Raw genomic sequence first — 26,922 nt, 5'->3', positions numbered from 1 at the left:
CATCAAGCTCTTTCAACACATCAATTAGTGACTGCTATTTAACAGTACTACTACTACTACTACTGTTTGATGACTCTTTTTAACCCATCAAAACATTTCCGTAATTTATATGGATGGGATTTCCACAGAAATGCCTAGGCTGTAGGTAGGGGGGTATTAGTCCCATTTTATAGCTAAAGAAAATGAGGGGTTGTGGCGTTCGGTCTTTAGGACTGCTTATTGAGCAGATGGTTTAACCTGGAGACAATGGCCATGCCCTTGATTTCCCAAACTCCAGCAAGCTCTCAGCCTGTAAAATGGAGGTCAATCTTTAACCCCTCTTAAAACCCTTACAGACTGGCTGGCAGAGTGAGAATACGAGTATACCAGGTCAAATTCAAGTTGTTTTCCCATTACAATCTATGAAATCTTGAGCAAGTTGTATAATTTCCCTATATGGGGTTTTTATAAGTAGAATAGGGATATGAGTAGCTGTCCTGAATACTTTGTCGAGTTATCATGAGAATCAAGTAAAGAATGTATAAGTATATATTCAAATCAATGACTATTTCCCGAGGTCTTCTTGCATAATCCCACAGCTAAATGCACTTTGTAGTCATCCAGTATTTCGAGTATGACAACAAATGTCCACGAGAGAAAAGGAAACAGAATAGCTGGAAATAGAATAGAGCCTCCTGGTCCTTACATGAAGACAGTCTCCTTGTCCCACTGAAGAATTTGGCCAACTTCCTAGATTATGGCTTTCCCTTTGTGGCCAGAAATCCGATTCTTTAGCAATTAATTCCATCTTCGGAAACATTCTGTGAGGGAGCTGTGTAAGTCCTCCTTAGTAGGTCCTGACCCCCGGGGTACTTTGTATTGAAAAAGGCAGCAGTTCAGCTGCTAACATTCCTATGTGGTCTGACTGTTGGGCTGGGTCCAAATGAGACGATTTACTGCAGTGTGTGTGGAGGAGGTTTGGATTAGTTACTTTCCATCCCTGAGCTAATTTTCTGTAGGATTAAAGCGATCATGGGTTTAAATGATCCCGAATGCCTCCTCCTATCATCCACTAGGTCCAACTGAGATATTTTTGTGCATTTAAAAAAAATCTGTTAAAAGACTTTTCATTTTGAAATGATTTCAAACATGCAGAAGAGTTGCAAGAACAGTAGAAGGTGAACTCCTGATACATTCTTCACTCCACGCGATCAGTTGTTAATTTGCTTTAATGCTTTCCTTCTCTATGTGTGTGTGTATTATACACACAGGCACACACACACTTTGTTTTTTTCCAAACCTTCTGAGGCTATGTTGCAGACATGATGCTCCTTTACCCCTAAATATTTCAGGGAGTATAACCTAAGAACAAGTTCTCTCACATAGCCACAGTACAGTTATAAGATTCAGGAAATTTACAAGTGATACAGTATTATCATCGAATCTATAGCTCATAGTCCAATATGATTAAATTACCCAATAATATCCTTTGTATTTTCTCTGATCCAAGATTGCATCTGGGGTAATATGCGTATATTACATGTAGTCCTCACGTCTCTTTAGCCTCCTTCAATTTGGGATAGTTTCTCAACTTGTGGACTTTTATAACACTGACACATTTTGAAGAGTATAGACCAGTTATATAGAATACATCTTAATCTGGATTTACCTGATGTATCCTCATGAGTAAATTCAGGTTATGAATTTTTGGCAAGAATCCCAGGTAAGTGACATTATGGCATTCTCAGTGCCGTCCATCCAAGAGGCATCTGACATTGGTTTCACTCACTGTTGGTGACGGTAATTGATCACTTGGACACATCTCCTCCCTTCCAGAGATAAACAAAATACTGCATCATTCAAAATCATCTCTTTTTATCAACTAGGCTTTCTTCTAAATTTTCAGAGATGCTTTAGAAACTTGTTCCCCAAGTCCGGTTTTTGCACTACCTCATGTGGTTCTTGTGGATGATACCTCAATAAGTGCTCAAGCCCCCACCCCTTTAATATAAATCCTAGTGAAAATAACTTGAAGCAAGTATCCTTGTCAATTCAAAAGCAAATAATGAATACAATGTGTGTAAAGCCTCCAACATAATGTCTCACACTAGCCACCAATGAGTGGCTACCATTACTATACGCATCAAGAATGCCAGTACATTTTCCATTCTTATTCTAGAAGGCTGAGAACCATGCACACTGAAAGAAGCCTCCAAAAAAGGAAATATCTGTTAATAGCATTGGATGATTTGGGAGAAATCCTAAAAGCATAAACCTACACACAATATCACGTTTCTCATCTCATCCTAAAAGCATAAACTTACACACAATATCACATTTTCTCATCATCTGTTTTCTCGTCAACAGATGGTTGACGATGGGAATATTTTATATATTCAGGTGCTTGAGTTTGGATTTTTACTGATAAATGTAAGTTTGGAGTTTAATTGCAATGTTTCTAAAATGCAATTTATGATATTTAACAGTCTGTATTATTCTTGTATACATTTACCCAATTGAGCAAATTTCTAAACTGTTTCTTCTACTGTATTTCCCGAAATTTCTCCTTTTTTAAAATCACAAAATGTCTCCCAAGTTCTATCTTCCAGTACATTTGCTATTTTCCCTTCTCGATTTTTGGCTAATGTTTTTATCCACTTAAATAATAGCCACTTAAGTGTTATCAAATTTATGTGTACGCAACAGGTACTTTCAACAACATCATCCATTTCTATTTCATTTCTTTGTTTATAAATATTCTCATTGCCCCCGTTCACTCTCTATATGGACATAATCTCAGTAATTGATACATTCTTTTTCTCACATTGAGTGCAAAAGCAGTAATTCTCAAATTTTAATGTGCTTGTGAATCACCTAGGGATCACATTTGGACGCAAATTCTGATCCGAAGGTCTGGGACTGGGGCTTGAGATTCTGCATTTCTCTCAGCAACCAAGCAATGCATCTGTTACTAGCCCAGGGACCCTGAGTAGCAAGGGCTAGAGGGTGTGACACTGAACTGCATTTCAAGCTAGGAATAGGAAGGACGAGATGGAGCGAAGTGGGGAGGGAGACTAGGAAGAACGGATTGTCAGGGCAAAGATAACCTAGCTCTTTGGGGGAAATGTGTGTGGTCCAATGTGGCTGGATAAGAGTGTGCAAAGAGGGGTGTCTGGCGATGGGGATGGGGCAGAGGGACCAGCAGCGCCATCGGAGTGCATGTTGCTAAGGAACTTGGATTTTACTGGACTGACTTTTAAACAGAAATGACAGGATTAAACTTTATTTTGGAGACATTATTTAGATACCACCTGGAAGAAGATTGATTAGAACTGTTTGATATGAAAAGGAGATGAGTTCAGAGGACATTTTGGTAACTCAATTGAGAAATGAGAAGGGACTAAAAGAAGGTGGAGGAAAGGAGAAAAGATGATGCATTTGAGACCCAAAGAAGGTACTAGATTCAACAGCTCTCTGGGTGCTGACTGGATGTGGGGAAAGCCTTCAGTTACCATGGGAGGGAGAGTGTTGGTGCTGAACCTCAGACCTTGTAATCGGGGTGAGAGGTAAGGGGAGCCAGGTGGCAGTTCATAGAGAATGAATAGGAAGTGAAGAAGTGAATGCCAACTAAACCTTTCTCAAATATGCTTAACTGTCAAAGGAAGGAGAAATTTAGGATAAGGGGGTGGGCGAGAGGGACATTAGAGAAAAGGTTAATATTGGTTAAAATTTCTTTTTTATACATTGAGTAGAAAAAGTCAGTAGATTGAGAACTTGAAAATGAAAGAAAGGGATAACTGCTGACCTGAGATGCCAAGAAAGCAGAAGGAAGTGCACAGCTACAGTCATTAACACACAATGTCAGGATTCACTTTATAGGAAGGAGGCTTATTCCTTCCACTGTGAATGGTTACCTCCTGCCTTGCCATTTCAGGTAGTTGTTTATAACTTACATGTTTCTTGTTCTCCAGCTCCTCCTTTGCAGCACATATTCAGAGACTATGTGACTTAAGGGATATCTCTGAAGTCTGTACTGTTCACTGGGTTCAATATCTGCTTCCCAGTCCACTTCCTGTAACTCGGTATGATGATATTCTGACCACCAAACTCCACTTTCGAGTGATCATATATAGCACTGGATGATGATATCTGAAGTACCTGTATTAGTCAGGGTTCTCCAAAGAAATAGAACCACTAGGACAGATAGACACACAGAAAGATCAATTTATTTTAAGGAACTGTGGCTCAAGTGACTGTGGATGGCAGCAAATCCAAAATCTGTGTACTAGACCAGCAGGCTGGAGACCCAGGCAAAAATGATCTTGTCGCCCAAGTGTGAAGGCAGTCTGGAGGCAGAATACCCTCTTCCTTGGGGCCCTCAGTCTGTTTTCTCCTAAGTCCTTCAACTGACTGGAGGAGGCTCCCCTACATTGGGAAGGGTAAGCTGCTTAATTCAAAATGTACTGATGGAAATGTTGGTCTCATCTGAACACATACAACAGCAGCCACGTCCACACTGGTGTTGGACCACATATCTGGGTACCAGAGTCTCATCAAATTGACACATAAAATGAACTATCACGGTACCCGTCTCATCCAGGATTAAATGAAGTAACATGCATAAAACGTCTGACAGAACAGTCCAGACACCAGGGAACCAAACGTGTTCTGTGTTTAAGTTCTTATCAATAGCACACTTTTAAAGCTGCACGAGGGAATATGGGAAACACTTGAAATTTTCATTTAATCCAAAAAGGATTTCGAAATACCTAATGCGACTTCTCTCTGTAGTCTTCAAACAACATAATTCAGTATGGCATCATATTGCTTCCAAGTTACACTTAACAGCATAGTTTTTTCCTGAGACCATGGATATCAATGATCTCATCCGTTTCATAGTAAATATTTTATAATGCCCTTTACTTTCCTAAAATAAAATTCATAAATAATGTAACCTACTTACACGCATAATTTATAACAAACCAATACATTGCACTAGACTTACTATTTAAAAAGTAAGTTATATTAATACATTTTTAATACACAGATGTTGGGACAGTAGTAGGTAAGAAAATATAATGAAGTAGGCAGGTGCTTACGTCTCCATGGTCTCCATGAATGCAACAGACAGACATACTGCATCGATGACTCCAATTCCATTGAGTACCATAGCTGTTGTAGCAATGCCACTTTCCAAACCAGGTCAACTCTTGTTAAAATTCTGAACCTTACAAGGTAAAATCTTCCCTCGGTTTATATGCAACAGTTTATATACAACAGTGGCATTCCTGGAAAGTTCAGTATGTATTAAAATTAAAATCATGTGAAAAATACATGTGAGTTTATGTAAAACAGAATTAAATTCTCAGCTTAGATAATTATAGTTTTTTTTTTAAACCCACACGAATGTCCAGCAGGGTATTTCAAAGTCACGTAGGAGGTCAGAATTTGTCCTCCCATGGGGTGTCACACACACTGCAGGGCATTTCTCCGACCATCCGCCACCCGCACCCACCACGGTCCAGAAGCCCTCACCCATCGATATGCTAACCAAAAACGTCCCTACGCTTCCAAAACACCTCTGTTGAAAATCACTGACATAATGAAATTGTTTCAGCGACATGAGTTAATAACGGAAATGAAACCTCTAAGTTCTTAAGTCCTAAGATTTAATGTAACAAACAAATGTTCAAGATAAATTCAAAAGGTTTATTGCACAAAATGCCACAGAAAAACGGATCAAAATAATACATGAGCAAGTTTTAAGAAAAATTTTCCACACATTGACACTGACATCTCTTTTAACTGATCAAAAATATAAAGTCCTATCAACTTATCTTAATGGAGCTTCAATTATAACGAATCTCAAAACTTTCTCCTTTTCTAAACACCACTTAAATTTCAGCATATTGCAATCTTTTGCCAGATATATGGTTCATCAAATTTTGACATTAAAAAATTGACATTCAGAGGGAGCTGTTTGATTTAGGCAAATTATTATATTAAAATATTCTCTCCCTCGAAGCACAATAAAAAAACAAATGGTTCACATTTACCCAGAGAAGCTAAAGACTCTTTTTTAATGGTGAAAGTATGCATGAACAAAATACTTGCAAATGTCCATGTGAGTGGAAAAAATCCAGACATTTAAAAGGATTTTGGGGTCACTTTATATTCTTTATTTTTATGTACAATCAACTCTAGTGAGGAACCTAAAAAGCTACAGGCTAAATTTTTATAAAATCTCAGAACCTAATTATAAGAGCCTACACCACAGTTTAGTATCATTTCGCAAGCGGGGATTTTCCTCCCTCCAAAAGAGTTACTTTTGAAAAATATGGTAAGTTTAAAAAGTTGCAATGTGTAAACCGCAGTTCCATGAGATGTGAAAAGATTATAGTTACTTTCATTTAAAAACAGCACACTTCAGAAAAATGGATTGAAGCCTGTACAAAAAGCTATTTAACACTGATAAAAATAAAATACTTTGGAATTATGCACAGGTATGGAAGCTACATTTTACATTTTCATTGTCACGTTTAAACGTACACAGTTATCTTTACATTCATATCACTCGTCAGTCTATGAAAAATAAAACTGCGACATGCTAGGAAGAGGCCCATCACAGTAACATTTACACACTTCTGCTCTGTCATGCCTCACTAGCTTGCTTATTAAAAAAGCAAGATGCTACAAAAGCTACACTCAACAGGGAAGACTTAAAAGTTGAAGACACCCTAAAGGTGGAATCCTGTCAACTGAGGTAGTTTTCTCCATTTATTTTTAGTTTTATTTTTTTTCTCGAGGTGGGCATGGAGCGGGCGGGACCGCTTTCTTGCCTCTTCGACTAAGACAGAATGAAGCCAGTGGGTGGTGTTCCGGGAGCAAGTGGATGGATCACAACACAATTCCATGAGATTTCTTTCTTTCCCACTTTTGGGAAGAGGTTGAACTTAAGACAAACAAAACTTGAATGCTATTTAAAGGAGGATTCTAGAAGAGCAGCAACGTTCGTCGTCTGTTTTTGCAGGCGATAGATGTGAGGATTAGGTCCTGGCTGCCATCCTGAGCGTCACTGAGACAATCCCCATGTGTGACCCACCTGGAGTTTCTCAAGACATTTTCTGTGAGAGAGTTTTGGAACAGTAGAGCAAGAGGCAAATTACATTTTCTCAGGCTTTGAGGGGGTTGGACTAAATCTCTTCTCTATGAAGTTTAGAATCAACCTTTTAAAGCTCCATTTCCCCTGATATGGGTCTAATTTTCAACATGCCACTCTGTCCACATTAAAACGGAACTGATTTTGTATCTAGTTATTTTCTGTGAAACCCTGGAAGGTGGTGAATGAGGGAAAGTGCCCAAAATGTGTAAACAAGGAAACGGGAACTAGAGATGAGGGAATGCTTTAAACTGGTACAGATGGAAATGATGTAACATCAGCTATTACAATTTATTTGCATGTAATGAAAACCAAATGATGAGTGAGCTGAGCCACAGGTAAGATTCATTCTCTTTGTGTAACACAACAAGCAATGATGTCATGGAACTAGAGAATTTAAAACACTAGACTCAGATGTTAGGCAAAAGGAAATAGAGAAATCTGAAAAAGAATGGAAAGCTTCAATTTTATGAAAGAAAGACATAAAATAAAAAGTAAAGATCTTCAGAGTGTTAACGCACCCATCTACATTTCACATCCTAAAGAGACAGAGAGGAGTGAAGGTAGCAGTTCTAATAATGATTCCTAAGAATTATTCCTAAGAAGTAATTCACCTGTTTTTCTCCACTGGTATTGCTACCATAGTCTTTCAAACAAAGAATTAACTTGCACTTGGAAAAGAAGAGACAAACTGATGTAACTTGGTGTTTAGGGTTTTAACAAATAGAAAATCTGAAGTCATTCTCACCCCTAGCAGGGCAGTTACCTCCTATTCTTAGGTACAAAGGATACATGGGAGGATTGGAATTAATTCATAAAAGAGTGAAAGGAAATTGGAGCAGGGTTATCATTGGCTGTACTCAAAATCTTCAAGGTGCTAACAATGTTCTGCTTTACGAGATTAGCTCATCCTTTAATGATCCATTTTTAAAAGTTGTTTCCTTTACCCCGGATATCAGTACATCATCTGACACGGTTAGAGTCCAAGGTCAGTAAACTCAGGAAAGTTTCTTTTATATTAACAGAAAATTAAGCTATTTTTTTTTTAATGGAACTCTGCTAATACATAAACAATTCCTCATTTTGGTTTTATACTATGGGTGAGTTAATTTCTGGAAAGGTGTTTTGGAAAGTATGTAGGGATCAGAAGGCACAGAGATGATGTAAAAATTTGGACCGTATATGAATTGTTTATAAATGCTCAAACTAATTACTTCCCTTAGTCATCTTGAACTGTTGCAGGTTTCATTTCCGACTAGGACAGCTGTGCCTTTTAAAGTATAAATAGTCATTTGTATTAACTATTATAGGAAAAAGTGACTTTGGCTGGAAGAATTTAGCAACAGAAACACTCGTGAGCTTACAGAAATCACTTTGGTAAATGGCCTCTCTTAAAGAGGCTGCAGAAAGCTCTGAAGTCTAAGGTTAAACATACGGTATCAGACTGTGTACTTTGCTGCTACAAATTCCATCTTGATGGGATTAAGATGCTACATTGATTCTTGGGTTTATTGCACCAACAATCCATCTCTAACCTACCTGTGGCTGCGTCTGAGACACGGTAAACTCCGAGAAGAGGTGAAAACAGTGGGTCCCTACAGAACTCTCTTCTCAACAGTCAATCCTCAGACAGTGTAACTCCTACAGCCACCAGAGCTGAGGATGGCACAGTGTGGCTTTCTTTACTTCACCTTTTGTACAAAGCAAACTCTGACCTGGAATCTGCAGTCCTTTTTCTGACTGTCTGTTTGGAATAGCAAAATATGCTTTCTCCAGTGTGGAGAGCTCATGCTTCAGCTCGGAAGCATTTGCCGTCTGGAATGGTACGCATACCGCTTACTCTCTGCTCCAAAGTCACGCATTATAATTCGGCCCAAACACACAGGGCGACCTGTACCATCAGCTTAGTGTTCAGTGTAGTGCTTCCGTTGCTTCCTGCCAAAAAAGTCGTTCTCTCGGTTGATTCATGGGTAACAAAAGGCCTAGAGCATTCATAAAAAACACAAACGCCGTTATGTCAAGTAAACCTAAGTTCCAAGAAAGCATCCACTTGAAAACAATAAAACAAAACAAAGTGATGGAATGACGGTTTCTGTTTGCTTCTGACGTTACAGAGAGCTTATTCCTTTCTCCTTCAGTTGAGAATGTTTTGTTTTTGTTTTTTCTTCCAAGGAAGATCTGTCCTGAGCTTTAGCTTATAAGAGTATTTGAGCGACGTAAGGAGAATGCGTGCTGGCAATAGCAGTCAACAGAGGCAGGTCATTCGATTCAATCCTGATATTGAAAAGAGAAATGATTATTACTTTAAAGTGGCATGATTTTACAGTTAAGTATGACTGCTGGGTATTAAGCTTACTAGATCATTGCTTACAACTACTGAAAAAGAAGACAGGGAAAGTTGATGATAAACTTGTTCTTTCTGCCTGATTTCCCGGTGGACTGTGCCCTGGGGGCGAAGCGAGCGCAGGCGTGCTGTGCAGACCTGTGGACCCAAAGCCCTTCTCACAGCAGGGCGCACCTGATTTCAAGTCCCTCACCTTTCCGTATGCCTGTAATGCATTACACTTTCATGTTTTCTCCAGTATCTCCTTATTCCTCCTGTCAGCATCCTGAATACACATGATTCTGTACCTCGGTTCAAATTAGTCTTAGGAACATGATAAAGGTGGCCACGTCTTCAAAAACCTTGGGGGTTTGCTCAACAGGTTATATAACTTAGACCCTCATTAGGTACATGAGCTACACGATTCTGAGAGCAAAGTGACACTAACCGATACAGAATCAAGAGACATCGTGGCATCCAATGGATGCGGCTTTGGCCACATGCTAAATGCTGCCAAGTGTCCTGAGGAAAAAAAATGAGGACTGCTCCAGTCTATGAAATATGTCTTAATCTTTCACTTGAATTCCAAAAATGAAAAATTAAAAATAAAATTTAAAAAAGGTAGCTGGCACTCCTCCATGGAGTTTTTTCTCTCTTTGTCCAGTAAAGCTTCCTGCAGACCTTAATTTCAGTGAGGACAAGAAGTTCTCCTGCTCCTTCCAGGCTGGCCCTGGCTAAGGAGGAGAAGGCTAAGGACGGGCTGAATATGATGCCCACTAATAACGAACGGACTAAGAGGGACTAGAGGGGAGAAGGTACCATAATCCTATGGTCCTTCTAACGGTGCTGATGAGGGATACTGCCAGAGTCAGGGACCAGGCAGAAGGCCTAGAAATGGAAATGACCGTCTGGCCATGGGAAATCTAATGTAGCAAGATGAAAGTCTGAGGCTGCTAAAGAGATCTAAACCCAAACTAACAAAAAACATAACAAAGAGATACTCCTGTAAGTTAACTGCAAAAGCAAATGCCTCAGAAGGGGAAACATTTTAAAAATGAAGTGTGTAAGGGCAACGTATGCCAGGAAATGTGAAGAACCGAACAGCACAGTAAGTCATATCCTGGGTGTGAAAGATGAAAAGTCTGACAACAATGCAAAGGCCTGAGTCTTGAAACAATGCTTTGCTTAGCAGGCTTCCTTGAGAATTTCAAGGTCGACAACACACACACAACATTTTCTTGCCCAAATTAGGGGACTCATCATCATAGATACAGGAGACAGGTCCCCATATACACAGTGTCTTTTTGTTCTCTGTTGCAAAATTAAGCAGAGAGTAAAATAAAAGTCAGAATTTCTCCAAGAGAACTTATGGCGAGGCCCCTCAGGAAGACGCTATGCATTAGTAACGTCTCGTATACATTAGCACCTCTCCTCTTCTGGGGGGCTTATCACCCAAGGGAGGAAAGCACAGCAACCCCACACACATGTGGCCAGGCCCCTGAAAGCCCAGAATGACCTTTCCTACCTCCTGCAGGAAGCGAAATATAGGCACAAGCTACTGCTGTGTCTGACTGCTTTGTGACTTTGACATCTTACTGAAATGACTAGAAATGGGCAGAGTGGGATTACATTTTTTACTTTCAAGCATAAACTAATCCAGGGAGAAGACTAACAAAGTACTGCTAGCTGAACATTCTGCATTTGTTTCTGGGTGTGCAATGCTGGTATCAGACCCAAGGAACATGCGGTCTCCGGGGAGCAGCAGACACGCACACCTGATGGCGCTCAGACACTTCAGTGGGGCAGCAGGGCCTGCAGGTGCACGCAGCACAGGTTACATGCGTCAGTGGGTACAGTGGGCACAACGGCCCCATCACAGGGAGAAATGGTGGCACCTCGCAGGACTCACCCCAGTACGACACCTAATTCTTTCACATGGACTCGGGTGTGTCCACGAAGATATTCAGACAGCATCTTACTTTTAAGGTACATCTCCTGTAGTCTATCTTCAAGATGCATGATGCACTGCGAAGCCAAAAACACGCACAATGAGGGCTAGAATTCAAATCTCTGCCAAAAGATGCTAAGAGCTAGAATTCTCTTACTCCATTTTTAAGTACACAACTATAATCGCATTTCTTCCAAATACACTTAAAAAAATTGCAAGCCATTTCAAACCCTATCACGACGAGTAGGTACAAGAATAGGTTTTCGTAAAAAAGAAAAAAAAAAAAAGGTTTATTTTTTCCAATGACTATTTATATATACTATATTCTAGTCTTTCTAAAAAGCATTTGTTTTGTACATATTGAAATCATTCGAAATGCAATCCTGTCCTGCTTTTAAAAAAACTTTATATTAATCCTTTTCCCCATGTAGTTAAAAATTCTTTATTAATGTAATTTTATGGCTAAATAATTTTCGAGAATGTGAATTTACCATTATTTAGTTAACCACATAGCAATTTGCATTTTCGCTATTATAAATAATTTTGTAAAGAACATCTGTATTGTTCTTTTTTCCCCCTATATCTCAGATTATTTTGGCACAATATATTCCCAGAAGTAGAATGATGAGAACAAGGTTATTTTCAAATTCATTTTTTTCCTTTTTCTCTCAAGAGCGTATTTTAACTAGGTCTTTAATAACAATGAAGAAAGGGCAATTGTTTTCAGGACATCTCTACTCTTGGAATTGTGTCCAAATTCATTTTTTAGAGAATAGCAACCATCTGTGTCTTTCACCAGAGGCGAATGCTTTTGCATTTGGCAGGCAGAGCTGGCCAAGCAACTTCAGTAAGATACCTGACGGCTCTGGCAAGGGAAATGCCGTCCAACATAATTTTCTTCTAGACCATTATGCCTATTATTTTCAAGGTAAAAAGATTAACAGATGCATTTGAAAATGTTGATCTTGACCATCTGGGCTGATCAATGACATGGAAAAAGTATCCATTAGAGATGCAATCTTTTTAATTTTTCATTGGCGTAAAATCTTAAATGCACTGTGCTGGGTGGATGGAACACAACTGGTCAGAGACTAAGAATAACAATCAAAGCAAGGAGGATTTCACCAATTCTCATGAAAATGTTGCCCCAAATAAAAGAGTTCAGTGGTAAAAGAATCTCCTGTTAAGTTTCAGTTCCTTATAAATACAAACTTTTTAGTAAGAGAGTTATAAAATATTAAAAAGAACATTCACATTACATTGAATCCTTTATGTTTTAAAAAAGGTAATTTGCAGTGTTTTCATAGTCTCCATGAAAACTGTACATTGCACTGTCAGCATAAAGAGAACATTGGTTTATATGGAATGTATACTGTTCTTAAAATTGAAGCACCTAGAAATTTTTTTTTAAAAGACTTGATTATCAAATAGAATTGTGTGGGTTCTTCCTTCCCTTTTCTGGGATTTTATTCCTGAGATAGATTTCTTTCATTTTTAACTTCTGAAATTTTAAATAGCTGCTTTTTCCTTTCAGACTGAGGGCTCTAATAGTCATGTAACCATGTATTCCGTTCAGCTGACTTTTAAAGAGAATTTTAAACTGCAGATGAAATTTCCTTTGATCTTGGTTTCTGTCAGGTTACCTAAGTGATACATATTATTAAGTGGTTAAACATCTGTCCAAATGAAGTAAAAAGAATCAGCTATAGTAATTTATTGCTTGGAAAACTAAGTTGTCAAAAGTAACAAGAGCTATGTATTATAGAATACAATATAAAAGTTTGGTAAATACGTATAACAGTAAGAAACTATAAAATTTAATATATCTTCTTTGACTTACAGAAAAGGAGATTTCGGCCTCTAAATAAGCATGATGCAACTTGCTACTAGAAAGAACAACTGCCTGTGGATGTCGAACAAGAGTCAGGTTGTAGTAACCCTAAATGCTTCTCATGTTACCCCTTGGGACGTCCTGCAAGAGTATGCTTCAGTTTAAAGTCCAAATAAAGATTTCAGTGAAAAGGTGCTGTCAGTCTTTACGGCCATTAATACTGTGTTTTGAAATGAATGATTAACAATCATACTAGTGGTAGCTGCCTCCTGAATGCTTAAAACATCTAACCCCATTCCAAGAGTTTTACATAAATTATCTAATTTTATTTTCGTAACCATATGAGACAGGTTCTATTATTTGCCCCGCTTCACAGATAAGGAAATTGAGACTCTGAGCAGTCACACAATGAGGGAGTGGGAGAGCTTGGATCTGACTCCAGGCTACTGGGCACTAAGGACCAGATGTTGGCCACTACTTCACACTGCCTGTTTAAATTGTGCTTGGTTTAGAAAGCAGGGCCTTAGCCTTAATTTTCAGAGGATTCTTATGACATGCTTGTTGAAAAAGTACTGTTCTTCATTTTACAAATGAGAAAGCAGAAGTTCAGACTCACGGGTTTGCCCACCATCACACAACCAACTCAATGGCAAAGCCTAGACTTTAACTCAGGTAGTTGGTCTCCCTGTCGTGCCACCACTTAGAGGACAAGCAGACAGTATTTCAAAGTACCTCCTTCGAGGCCTTCAAAGTCTTGACGACTTCTGAGGAATGTGGTGCCATTGTGGATTCAGTCATAAGAACTCAGGAAAATTAGCACTCCATTGGCAATTAGTGTAGGTAATTAATATTCAGCTTCCTACCATCTTGCTGTTCAATAGCTCTGTATCTTTGTGGAGGCCAGAAGGGAGACAGCGATGTTTTGGTTTGGGTTTAGAGTGCAGAGGGGACGAAGGAGCAGAGAAGGGGGAGCTCTTCCATCTAAGGGCATATCCCCAAGGTCTCCTCATCCACACTTTTCCTAGCTAGACACCCATAAGCCTCGCTTCCACTTTTGAAACCTTTCTCCCTCCCTCTCTTAGCAGACTTTCTTTCAATTTCCCTCTGCACACACGCATGAAAAAGCACACATATGCATACACACATATGAAAAAAATTTGTTTTGTATATTATTTCAGTGACCGAGGAAGAGCTATTGATAATTTTCTAGGCGTTTATAGGCTCTGTTATTTATGTTTAGTATAATGTCATGAAAGTGATTTTAAAATCCCATTTAACAAGGAATAACTGGCAGCATCTTCTATGGGCATGGTACTTCAAAATTTCAAGTGTTTATGCAAACAATATTCTATTTTGTCTCTAACAACTTTGTGAAGGTAGTCCCTGAACGAAAAGAACTACAATCCCTTCACAAACTGGCTTGCTTGATATCAGTCTAATAAAAGGACAATTACTAAGTTCTCCAAAGGAGGATTTAAAAATTTCCTTTTGTGCTTGATTCCTACTCCCATACCTTACTGCCTTTAACAGATACCTTCTTCAAAAAGATTTATGTCACTGTGTATTACTTGTTTCATGCAAGGGCTATTGTTACTGAAATCTATCCAGTTTGCTGGTTTTATCCTTCTTGCGCTAACATCCAATTGTCCTAAAAACAGTACATGTGAACTTGTGATTTTATAATTAAAGTACTTTTAAAAATGTTTTTTTTTAACTCTATTACTTTGGTGATATGAGAACAAATACTTACAAAATCAGCAGGGAGGTGAAGCTTGTAAAGTTGTAAAATGGACTGAAGTAAACTGGACACCTGACTAGACACCAAGACATCCTGGCCCAGTTTCAGGTTGTCCATCACTTTCCTCTGACTTGTGGCCACCTGCACACTCCACTTATCCGTGTCTGCGATAATACACACAGCTTCAGCTATGGGCTCATCAAGCACCGGATGCTGGAAGAGAAACACAATGGGTCAACTTTTCACACTGCCTCCAAATAATACTCGACATGTCCAGAATGCTTCTGTTTAGCATTAGACTAACAGTTCAGAAGTTGATGGTAAGATCTATAGAAATTTAGAGCTTTACAGGGACCAAAATAGGAATGTCATTAAATCATCACTGAAAAATTAATTTGATAGAAACTGCATCTAATCATTATTTTTTTCTTATACCCAGAAGGTATGCTATAAATGTTGTTAAACGTTCATAGATAAGTGAAAAGATACATGCCCTCTCTACATTCCAGGATATTAAAATTCATTTCCTCTTAAAAGACTTCACTCTCCTTTTAAAATGGAGAGTACCAGAAAAAGTTGTAGGATTCTATTGCCTTTTTCTCCAATAACAAGGTTCAAGCAGGATAACTTCATATTCCCTTAAAGTTACATATAGCTTTAATCATTAAGCAATATTTATTAAGTAACTGTGCGCTACATACATAAATCAACTTCAACAACCAAATAATAAACTCTCTAGAATTTATTTTTCTAGAGAGTCTAAAAGGTAAAAGTATGGCTACTGATGAACATACTTAAAATACAAAATTCACAATTACTGAGCAGTTAGGGAGAGAGCAGTTTAACTAGTAAACTGTGCTACAGGGCAAATGGTAAACACCGAAGGAGTAAAGGAACAGGACCTTAAAAAATTAAATGTCTTGAAATTGATCCAAGTATGACTGCTTCCCCACTAGCACCTATGACCTATCCATTTAGTATCCCACACGTGCACAAATCAACATCACAGCACGACTGCCTTTCTAGGGCCCAAATTAAACGAAAGAGAGAGAAGGCGGTGGAGATAGGGTGGGTATACAGACGGACAGAAACAGACACATTTCATAGCCCATGTACATGAGCACATTTTCCCAACCTTCCCAACCTGGCCATGTGTTGCTTTTGGCTGCTTAGAGTAACTTCCAATAAGTTGATCCTAATTTCCTTTTGGAAAATGACCTTTCCTGGTTAAGACCTGGAGGGCCCCACCCTTCCTCTATCAAGGTGTGGTAATGTGACCCAAGTTAGGCCAATTAGATTCTCCGTCCACACGATTTCCCTCTGAGCTGGGGGACAGGAGGTTGGTGCCACCATTTTCCTGCCCAGACAGCAACTACTACAAATACCTTCAGGCGGTTCTTGGTTCCTTGACTTTCAGTGTCCTCATTTCCTGTCTTTCTGAAGCCTAGTTCTTTGGCCTTATCAATTCTATGAATCCTTAATATCTTTCCAATAAAGTTCCTTCTGCTTAAGTTAACGAGAGTTGGTTTCTGCTGCTTGAGATAAAGAATCCAAGCAGATACACAACCCTGCCGCAGATGACCACCTGAGAATTTTAAGACTTAATACTAGTAGTGGGAAGACTGCAATAGAAACCGAAGACGTATGCTGTTTTACTACCACCTTAACAGTTGACTTGGCTTCCTGTTTAATAAAGAAGTCCAAGGCTTCTAAATCTTGGGCTTCGTTGGAAGTCTATCCAGCTTTGTATTCTTTCTCACAGATGGGAAAGAAGTGACTGAGTGGTAGGTTGAATGAAACCTTAGTTTGGACCAACATTTTTTCCTATACTTTATCTAAGAGGAAACTTTCAGGGTTTAGAATATTTTTCTCATTGAAAAGAATCGCAAATTAGGCAAAATCTAATGGTCCAACATTTATTTAAGCTTGTGGTCAAATAATCTTAAACATGAGAAATAAAGAACTTGACAAAGCAGATTCTTGAAGTAGCAAAGCCCAGTTTCCAAGGGATAGTTCTCATTTTCTAGACTCATTAACCAAACAGTGCAAAGGTTATCTCACACATACATACACACGTAATGACCCCATATTTCCACTCTCATCCAAGAGCTTTTGTGGCCCCTCACTCCTACGCTTCTGACACACACATATACACACTCTCCAAAATGCAAAGCTAAAACAGGGCCTCAGTGACTTCCCTGTACAAATTCCTGCAAATTCTTGCTCAGTTAGTATGTGATTAATTCATAGCAAGATGACGATGACTCGCCAGCAATATACCTCGTCCTAATGAACAAAGGAAATGGAAATACAAAAACTAAAAAGATTTATATTTTGAGCCCAAACCCCTTCGATGCTTTGCATTTACCAGAGATTCACAGTGTGCTGGGTATAACACAGAATAGATCTATACTCTGAACCTTTTCCTTCAAGGGACTTATAGTCTGAGAGTATATATAATCTCTACTGATCATATGCCCACATATATACAATGAGTTGAAGGCATGCCAATCACCTTTCACCTAGATTTCAATCACCTCCCCCTATCAAGGTGTGGTAATAACATGACCCGAGCTAGGCCAATTAGATGCTCCTTCCCCACTCGTTCCTATGAGCAAGAGGATAGAAGTCTGAGAATGGTTGGTGTAAAATCCTGCTTTACCAAAAAAAAAAAAAAAAATTATTTGGAGTAGGTAATTTAGGCTCAGTTTCCAATTCAACTCAATTTCCTAAAGGATTTTGCCACCAGAGTGGTAGGAAAGGGAAGTGTGTGTCAATCCAAGAAAAGCACATGGACTATACATTATATGGTACCACCACCACCAACGCAGAGATATTCGTTTTAAGCAATAATCTGCTGGAATAAGAGCAATGAGCCTTCGTGGGGAGGTGATGGATGGAAGAGTCTCCAAGCATGAGTTACTTCAGAAGGTTGTAGACTCATACACGATTAACAAAAAGGGACAGAGAAGTTGGCGCAATTATTTTAAAAGGAGGAAGTAAATGGGCATGAGAATGTAAAAGAAAAAAAAGTGAAAAATGAGCACAAGTTATTTTTAAATCACTGGAGCAAAGAGGCAGATTCTAAGGGGAAACCTGAGGCGAGACTAAAGACAAATGGGTCCAAGGGCTGGGACAAACTGACAGGAATTTGGGAGCCCATTCCTTAAATGAGGGCTGAATCTTTTCTCCCTGAACTTTTAGCCCCTAGCACAGGACCTGGCATTTGAAAAATGTTCCTAAATTACGATGAAACAGGTTAAGCACAAGTAAATGACAGCCAATGCATTCCCAAACCAGCAGGTTGACTGACTTTCATGGATGCAGGCTCCAGGAACTGAAAAGAACCAGCTGAATGTTTTCAAAAGACTACCTTACAACAAACAAACAAACAGGAAAAAATTCAAAGAATTACACATTCTTGGGCCACTAAATACCTAACACACAATTTTCTGCATTCGTCCACAGCGCAACCCAACTGTCTCCATCTTACTACAACCCTTTAGTAGCTACCCACTTATTTACTGAAACAGAAACATGTTTTAAAGGCAGATGGAAATAAGGGGAAATGTAAATAGTCAAGGAAAAAGAAATGAATGCTGGAGAAACAAAAATCTCATCAGCAACTATTTCAGTTACAATTTACGGGGCACCGGCTGACTGGCTGCCCATTCCTAATCTGTTCTGAACTTAGACAGGGTCAGAGAGTTGAAGCTTAAGTTCTGACAATTCTGGACACTTCTAATATATATCTTTCCAAAGGAAACACAGCTCCATTAAAAAGCTTATTAGTCAATCTCTAAACTTTTAGAATTTAAAGAACTCTAAGATCCAGAAGGCTATGTTTGGATTTATCACAGAAACACACACCCACACACACCCTGCGCCCTGGTCTTCAATTTAAAATTCCTCTTAGGAAAGGCTCTACTTTTAAGGCATACACAGACTCAAAATAAACAAAGGAAACACTGAATTATAGCACACGTTTTAATATCAACTTTTTCTCATTAGCCATATCTTAACTGTAGAAGCAATTAATAGTGAGATCTGTCAGGGAGATTTTTTAGGTTCACATTTTATCAAGTTCACATGCACACCAGGGTACGTACGTACGTAGATACGTACACGTACACATACACACACACACACACACACACAGCAGTAACATACATAGAGTAAGTACTTTTGAGAAACTAAGTACTTTGAGAAATGCTATAAAACATAAGACGGAATGACTGAAACACCTATTAAATGCCTGATCCATCCTTCTGCTAGTCTTAAGAGTTTGGGCATGGGGACTAGAAAAACAGAAACAGGCAGGTGAGGCTTGGCTGCATCTGGAAACGGACACATGAATCAAAGGAGTCTGGCCTCCTGTGGATGGGCAGGGATACAGTATAAATGACTATCAGCTTGGCAAGTAAGATTACTTAGTAAGATCTTTCTTTCTAATACTAAACACCCCCCCCCTTTAACAAAAAGGGCTTTGTTATTTTGATTAAATATCATAAGAAAAACAAATAAGCCCAGGACACATATTCACTCTTTTAAAAGTTCTCCTCCCAACCATTATTGGTCTCAGATTAAACAGGATCTCTGACATTTGAATTCTGAAGGAAATGTTAACGTTACAGACATTTCAACTTAAAATGCTTTTGTTTGGTTAGTTGAAAACTTCACAAACCTTACAGACACATATATCAGTTTTCCTTTTCTCTCTCAAGCTGAAGAGAATCAATTTTAAAAGCAAGTTTCTTGCCCACAGAGTTTGTTGAATTCTCTTATCAGAATGAGTCTGCAGTATGTTTCTACTTTCTTCATAATCCTAGACTTCCAAAAGCGCTGCCTTATCGCCACCCTCCCGAGAGCCCACAGCCTGCTGAGCACCCATCCATAACCCAGGCAGCACCTCAGAGCCACCAGCCCTCAACGGTCCCTAATGCCTTCCTGCCACCTCTTCTGGATGGCTGCCACCAGTTTCCATCCCTCCCTCAGAAACTTAACTGGGCAACTCAGTAACTTCGGACAGAGCCTGGAGATGAAAGAACACTGGCGGTCAATAAAAAGCTGTAGGCAAGTGTTAGGCTTAATGGGAATCTCCATCGGAGGAATGAAGTAGTGGCAACATGCCATTATCGTTTTCTGCCCTGTTCTACTCTGAGAGTTAGAACATCATTTATTTAGCTCTACATTGTCAATATCCAATTTATCCAAACTGCTTTCCTGTAAAGATTTCTCAAGACAAATTAACAAATGAAAATATTTGTATTATAGATCTTTAAAGGTTTCTCAAGTATTCTTTGGCTATTATATCTTGTGGAATCAACAGAATAAGTAGTTAATTTCTAGCCTGAGGATTTGTGGGTCTGTTTCCTGGGAGTGTTAGATATCTAGGTCATTTCAATTTCGAGGTTCTAGATCAGATCTGAGTATACCAAATATGCTGCTTTGACTTATATACACATGACTTCTGCTTAACTTAAACTCAGAACAAGAAATTTCTACAAGGTTTGGGTAATCAGAAGAGCTGTGGTTCTGATATTTCAGCAAAAGGCAATGATGAGACAACAAATGGCAAAGGCTCTGAAGTCGGACAGACTTGGGTGTGAATACTACCTCTGTCTCTTACTAGCTGTGGGACTTCGGCAACTCATTAATCTGGGCCTCGGTTTCTATACCTGTATAATGTGATAGTACTTAATTCACAGAGTTTCTATGAGGTATAATTCACAGAGGCTTTCTGTGAGGCACATGTGTACGAACCATATAGCATAATGCCTAACACTTACTGGGTGTGTTCCATTTACTTTCCTACACCACCCTCTCTGTAGTAATCATGTCCACTAAACCTTCAAACTTCCTAAAATACCACATTATCGTTTTGCTCACCTACTCAAAAACCTACTCCAGCACATATGACCCAAGCACTTAAGTCCAAACGTTTCTTTTCCCATACTTAAAGCTCTTCACAGTCTGGGCCCATCGTCAGCCATACACATTCACCTCCCAGGGCTCTCAAAGAACCCCATCTGCCAGGCATGGAGGACCCCTGCCTCTTACCTCAGGCGGAGTCTGCAATGTTTTCCCTGCCATCTTCTAACATTTCCAATACATTTTGGTGTTTCATCACATTGTCTTAACTTGTTCTTGATTTCACATCTGTTTGACTACTCAGTGATTTCGTAAGTAACTCAAGGAGAGAAACCACATTTTATTTTTCTTCTTTAGCCACGGAGGTGAGCATGATGAAATGCTAGGCACATGCTAAAAATCCAACGCATGCTGGCTCCACTGAAAAAGGCTCTATTCAGATTTCTTTATTTTTGTTTTCAATTCAGTTCTATTAGGTCATCCACACAATTATTAATATACTTGTTTTCCACATACCACATTTAAATGACTAACATTTCATGTAATTACCTATTTTTCACGTAAGAGTAGGACAATGCCGTTCTCACATACGTATGCGTACATGCTTCCTGGTAACTATCCTTTTGGTCATCATGCCTTTTCCTGTGAATAGCCAGGAACACAGCCTGCTCCACAGGTAGGAACACTGAGGACAAAACATATTAGCACTGAAGTATCCTGGCACGTCAGCAGCAGAAGCTAGGAACTCATTCCAGCTTTTAGCTGGAGAAGTCTGCCAAGCCCTCTCCTTTGAAATCCTAACCTTGCCTTGGTATACATTTAGATCAGAAGGTTAGATCACAAGAAGTGTGAATGATGGTCTCAACTTAATGTCCATAGGAGAAAACACAGTTATCTCTATTATGACTTTGCTAAGAAACTTCTCCATCCTTACGCTGCTGGCACTGCCCAACATACACTCTAAAGTAACCCACTGTCAGTCCTCAAAGATGGCCAGCCCACTGGTGTGTTATGCACAACTCGTGTGCAGACAGACGCCTGTACTTATAACCAGCTCTACAATCTGCACATTAGTCAGAATAGTGCAGATTTAACTACGAGGGACGAGCCACTGGGCAGCCTCCTTCAAACACAAAGCGAGCAGGTGATTAAGGATTCAGGTAATTCATTGGATGCACCGCCCTGTATTTTTTCCCCCGAAATACTCTGGATAATAAAAAATTAAATTCTTTGGCATCATTTGAGCGTCAGTTTGTTAATCATTCTATATGAGATAATGCTGATAAGCTTATTATCTTCTCATTCTGGCCTCCATGTCTCTTACTTGCTCTGCCATATTTTTTTAATGTATTTTTGTCTCTGAGCTACATTCAAAGAGATAGTTTCCAATGTGGCCCCCCATTTCACAAACTTTTAATTTTCTCCAGCTGTATTTAATCTGTTCTGCTCTTTAGCCAATCCCATGAGTTTTAGTTTCAATAACCACATTTTTCAATTTTAGAAGCTCTTTTTTAGTTCTTTTACAGATCTAAACAATCATTTATCACATTATCCCACCTTTTTTCTAATGTTCCAAAACCTTTTTACCACTGTAACCCTTTTAAACAGTTACTTACTCATATTTCAGATTTTTCTAGGAGTGTTAATTCTCCTGTTTGCATTTGCTCACTCTACCTTATCACAGTTTCCTTACACGTGGTTTGCACTTTCTGAACATGAGACCCTCTTGTCGGACTTGTTTGTTTCATGTGCTCTTGGAAACAGTCAATGCCAGTCACTAAAGGCTTAAGAACTGTAACTGGAATAAGGTGGGGAAGAGGAAAAGAAGCTGTATGTGACTTAGAAGCCTGTGGCTGTGAAGGGGTCCAGGGTGCTTCTTCTGCCAGAGTCCTAGAGGTTTTGATGCTTCTGGCTTCCCCATTTATTTCAAGTCACTCGGGTGGAATAAATCTGAACCCCAAACATAGTTATCGCTTAGGCCTGGGATTTTGACTTCTCATGGGTGACTTTATTTTTCCCCACTCAAGTTTCCAACTTGTTTCTCTGCTGCTTCACTGTTTCAAGCTGGAGTTTTCTAGTACCTTTATTCATGGAAGGACAACTGTTGGAAGCCCTCGGCTGTAGGTAAGGGGATCACTTCCAGGTCCCAAGCCTTATGTGTATGAGAGACCGCATCTCCTATCCTGAGTGGATCTTAGGAACCCAGCACTGAATTCCTAGGACCTGTGTCCAGACTGAAATGCCAGAGAGCCACAGTTGCATTAGCCCAAACTTACTGTTCTGGCTTTCATTTCTATCTGTTTCTGGCACAATATTTCCAATTTTTTTTCATGCACGAGCAATAGAGCAAGGGGCTGAGGTGGGGATGGTAATATTTTATCCATAATTTTTACAGTTTTAGAGAAGAGGATACCATCTGCGTCCATACATGTTGCTGGAATCATTCCACGTCGTGTTTTCATTGTGGCTGCAAATACAATCCCTAGCACATACAAGGTACTTAGTAAATAAATTTCTAAGGCATGACAGCTCCTCCTCCTGCCCAAAAGCCAGTTCCAGCCTCCCTGCCCCCGTCGGCCAGATCACCTGAAACGCCACCATGAGAAATTTGTAGTGTATCAAGCAGACTGTTAACATATGAAAATACCAGACAGTATTTATTGATGTTACAAAAACTCTGTAAGCATTTGTTTATCGTAAGTTTCTTTTCCTACTGGAAACAGGTTCAAAGTCAAAAGCAAAAGCTTAAAAGTTGTAAAAAAAAAAGTGGAGAAGAAGGAAAAAAATCACTCATTTTGGACTATGAAATATTGCTGAGGAATCCTGGTAGATACATCAAGGTGGGGACCCTGGGAAGCCCAGAGACAGCATGAGGACATAGGGACCAGGGGGCAGAGGCAGGGAGGTGGTCTGGGGAGCTGGGGGCCCCAAGGAGACATCTGACCCCTGTGTGTTGGTGCCTGGGGCTGTGATCACCAGGCTCGCTGGTCTGACACCCAAGTTCAGCCTGTGGCCTTGGGGACACAGTGTGCAACCTTGGGGATGGCTTAACCATCAGGTGGTCACTTACTGAGGAAAGAAACAGTTTCAAGTAGAAGAACGGAATAAAGTCACGTGAGGATGTGCATAACTCCAAAATAAAATTTGAGAAGGCTGATGGATTTTTTTTTTGTAGAGAATGGCATAGATGTCCAAATACTTTGTACACAGAGGGGAAAAAATTGGGAAAACATCAACATTAGCCATGTGTCTAATAGTTACAAAATGTAAGAGAAATGAAGCCTGAGAGACCTGTAACAAGTTTTTTCCTCTCCTTTAGGTAAAGAAAATGAATACAAAGAGCCACAGGCATCATTGCTAAAACACGTTACTCTTTCCCTTTATTTTTTAAAGAAAGACGATCTGCCATTTCTCTTTACTTCAGAAGACACACTGATCATCATAATTTTCTCCAGAGTAATACACACTTGTTCTCTGGGGAAGAGTCAACTAACATCACTGAGCACTTTGTATGTGCCAGGTACCAGCTGAGGTGCTGGGGAAATGAAAGAAAAGCAGTCTCCCCTGCTTCCAGGTGGTAGCAGCCCTAGTGGGAGAAAGACGTGCAAACAGAAAGAGAACAACCGTCCAGTGCAACATGCTAAGGAGCCTGAAGGTGAGAGCAGTAGAGTTCTACTTGGGGGTGCCTGGGATGGTTTTAAAGGAGAGGCAACATTTGAACTGGATCTTCAAAAATGAACAGAGGTTTGTTCATCGTGCCTCAGTCAGCAAATGTGCACAGGGAAAGAGGTGCGAGGAAAGGTGGACAACTAAAGAGGGGCAAATAGTGCAACTGGTACATGAAAGGAGATGTAGGCGTGCGTGTGCTTGAGTGTGTGGTGTGTGTGTGTGTGTGTGTGTGTGTGTGTGTGTGTTTGAAAGACATAAATGGGGCAATTCCACCTAAGGAGTTTATATTATACACTCTCTAAAGAAAGGGAAACTTTTAGAGCAGAAGAATAAATGACTGTGTTTATGTTTTAGAAAAAACACTCTTGTAGCACTATGCAACATGACTGTGAGGGGTGGAAAACTGGACACAGGGATTATTAGTTGGGAAGATTATGGGGAACTTAAATAAGATTGCAGCCACAGTGAGAAGGGGAGAGAATCACAACGATTTCAGACTGGAGTCGGTCACACCCAGAGATCAGTATTTTTTCCACATATTTTAAAATCACAATTCACAATAAGCAATACCATCATAATTCAGTATGCATGCTGCTTCCACACGTCCATGAATACATGTGCTACACACACACACACAGATTTCACTCAACAGCACGATAGTGCTACAGGCCCACAGCTGGGTGGTCAGGCTCGCTACCCTACACTGGGAAATGAAAGCAACAAGAGGTGTTCTAAAAGGGCGGATTTGTCCTCACAGATGCTTCTTTCGCCACACTATTGATTTTAAGGTTGTTGTTGACCTGCGGCGCTGAATGCTCCCTGTGTTACTTAAGCGATGATTTATCACTTGATGTGCCTTACTGTTCTTTTGTAGTCTTCCTGCTTGATTACACTGCTTGGCTTAATTAGGCATTCATGAGCATATATCACAGCCAGGCTTTCAGCAAAGCTCCTTATCTGTGCTACTGATTTCCACATGGTATTTCTGGAGTCAATCTGCTGTTCCTCTTAAAATTAAATGAAAGAGGCTGCCATATCCAACTGTTACTTCATTTCATAAATTATTCTGCAAAATGCCTGAAGCCCTGGAACACAGTCTTTTTAAAGAAAACATTAAAAAATGATGTTAATTTTGGGATTGATGACCGTACCCTGCAGAGTTAGAACCGCCCGGCCTGCCCCTTGTAATAAATAACACAGGCAAAGGGAAAGGGGACGATTTCAGCGCTGAACAGACATGTGCATGGGTTCTGTTCTGCCATCTCCAACAGGAGTTTCCCGGGAAACTCGTCTACAAAGCACTTTATCATATATTATTTTAATAGCTAACATTTGTGGGGCATTTAGTAATGTGCCAGGCACTGTGCTAAACACTTGATATGCATTATCTCAGAGTCTTCAAACCAGACCTATAAATACTGTTCATTTTATACAAGATGAAACTGACACTCAGAAAATCAAAGAAACTTGCCTAAGGCCACGAAGCCACTAAGGGGTGAGCCATGATTCAAACTCAGGTTTGTCTATCTTCAGAAGCCAAACTCTTAACCACTGGGTTATATTTCATCTGTTCCTCTAAGTACATTTCTCTGAGGCTTAGCGATGCCAATTGATTTACTTGAGTATCAGCAAATGAGTATCAATGCTAAGCCAGTGCTCCGCCACCACCCTCCACTGACCCATAATTTCACACTCCTGACACTGCCCCGTCAGCAGTATTCACAGGCAAACACACAGAGTAAAAAAGAAGAGAAAAAAAGCTACTTGAGGTCACAGGTACACAGCAAAGCTGGCTCTCTCTCTTACTTTACCATTGAAAGTCAGAAGGAAAACAGAGGAAAGAATGCACATTTAGATGTGGCAGGAAAAAAATGAAACTAAATATTACTTTAGCTTAATTTAAGGCAGCTGTGTAATCTATATGTTAGGAGGCAGAGAAACAGTTCAAATGACAGAAAAGGGAGTATATGGATTAAACAAGAACACATGTTTAAACATTTAAAGACCACATCTTAACATGCGAAAGCCAGTAATAAAAATGGAAATACATGAAATGAAGTTAATACATGTTTCTTTCATAAGAGACTAGAATAAGTAAATATATAAAGAGAAATCCTTAGTATGGAAGCTCCAGGAAGCAATCCCTCAGTGAGGGAAGAAGCCCCCAAAACAGGTCCAATGTGGTTATAAAAGTGCACATTTACGTAAGACAGATAGTATCATCTAGAAAATAGATCAATAACTTAAGTCAATTGCTTTTAAACAGTTATCAAAAATCCTTCTCTAAATACAATTAGGAATAGCAAAGCCCAATGAAGCATGAACACTAACAAGTATTAACATCCCCAAAATAGGTTTTTGAAAGCAAGTTATGATAAAGCAATTCATCCAAATCTTCTCTTCC

General features: G+C 39.5%; 1 protein-coding gene across 9 annotated transcripts in view; it reads right to left on the bottom strand.

The window, feature by feature from the left end:
- Positions 1 to 5,667: 5,667 nt before the first annotated feature.
- FNIP2 (folliculin interacting protein 2) overlaps positions 5,668 to 26,922 on the bottom strand; it is a 115,524-nt gene continuing 94,269 nt past the window's right edge. For 8 of the 9 annotated variants that reach the window (XM_081077169.1, XM_081077172.1, XM_081077175.1 and 5 more), the window contains 3 exons: positions 14,991 to 15,191; positions 11,371 to 11,486; positions 5,668 to 9,412 (listed from right to left, as the gene is read on the bottom strand). In XM_081077169.1, the coding sequence (XP_080933295.1) occupies positions 9,334 to 9,412; positions 11,371 to 11,486; positions 14,991 to 15,191 (396 nt within the window). In that variant the 3' untranslated portion in view covers positions 5,668 to 9,333. The remainder of the gene's footprint in view (positions 9,413 to 11,370; positions 11,487 to 14,990; positions 15,192 to 26,922) is intronic. The other variant, XR_013995174.1, reaches the window with a different exon arrangement.

Source organism: Rhinolophus hipposideros, assembly GCF_964194185.1.
Source record: "Rhinolophus hipposideros genome assembly, chromosome: 16".
In the NCBI taxonomy this organism is placed as follows: domain Eukaryota; kingdom Metazoa; phylum Chordata; class Mammalia; order Chiroptera; family Rhinolophidae; genus Rhinolophus; species Rhinolophus hipposideros.
This window is presented reverse-complemented; position numbering and strand designations above follow the sequence as displayed.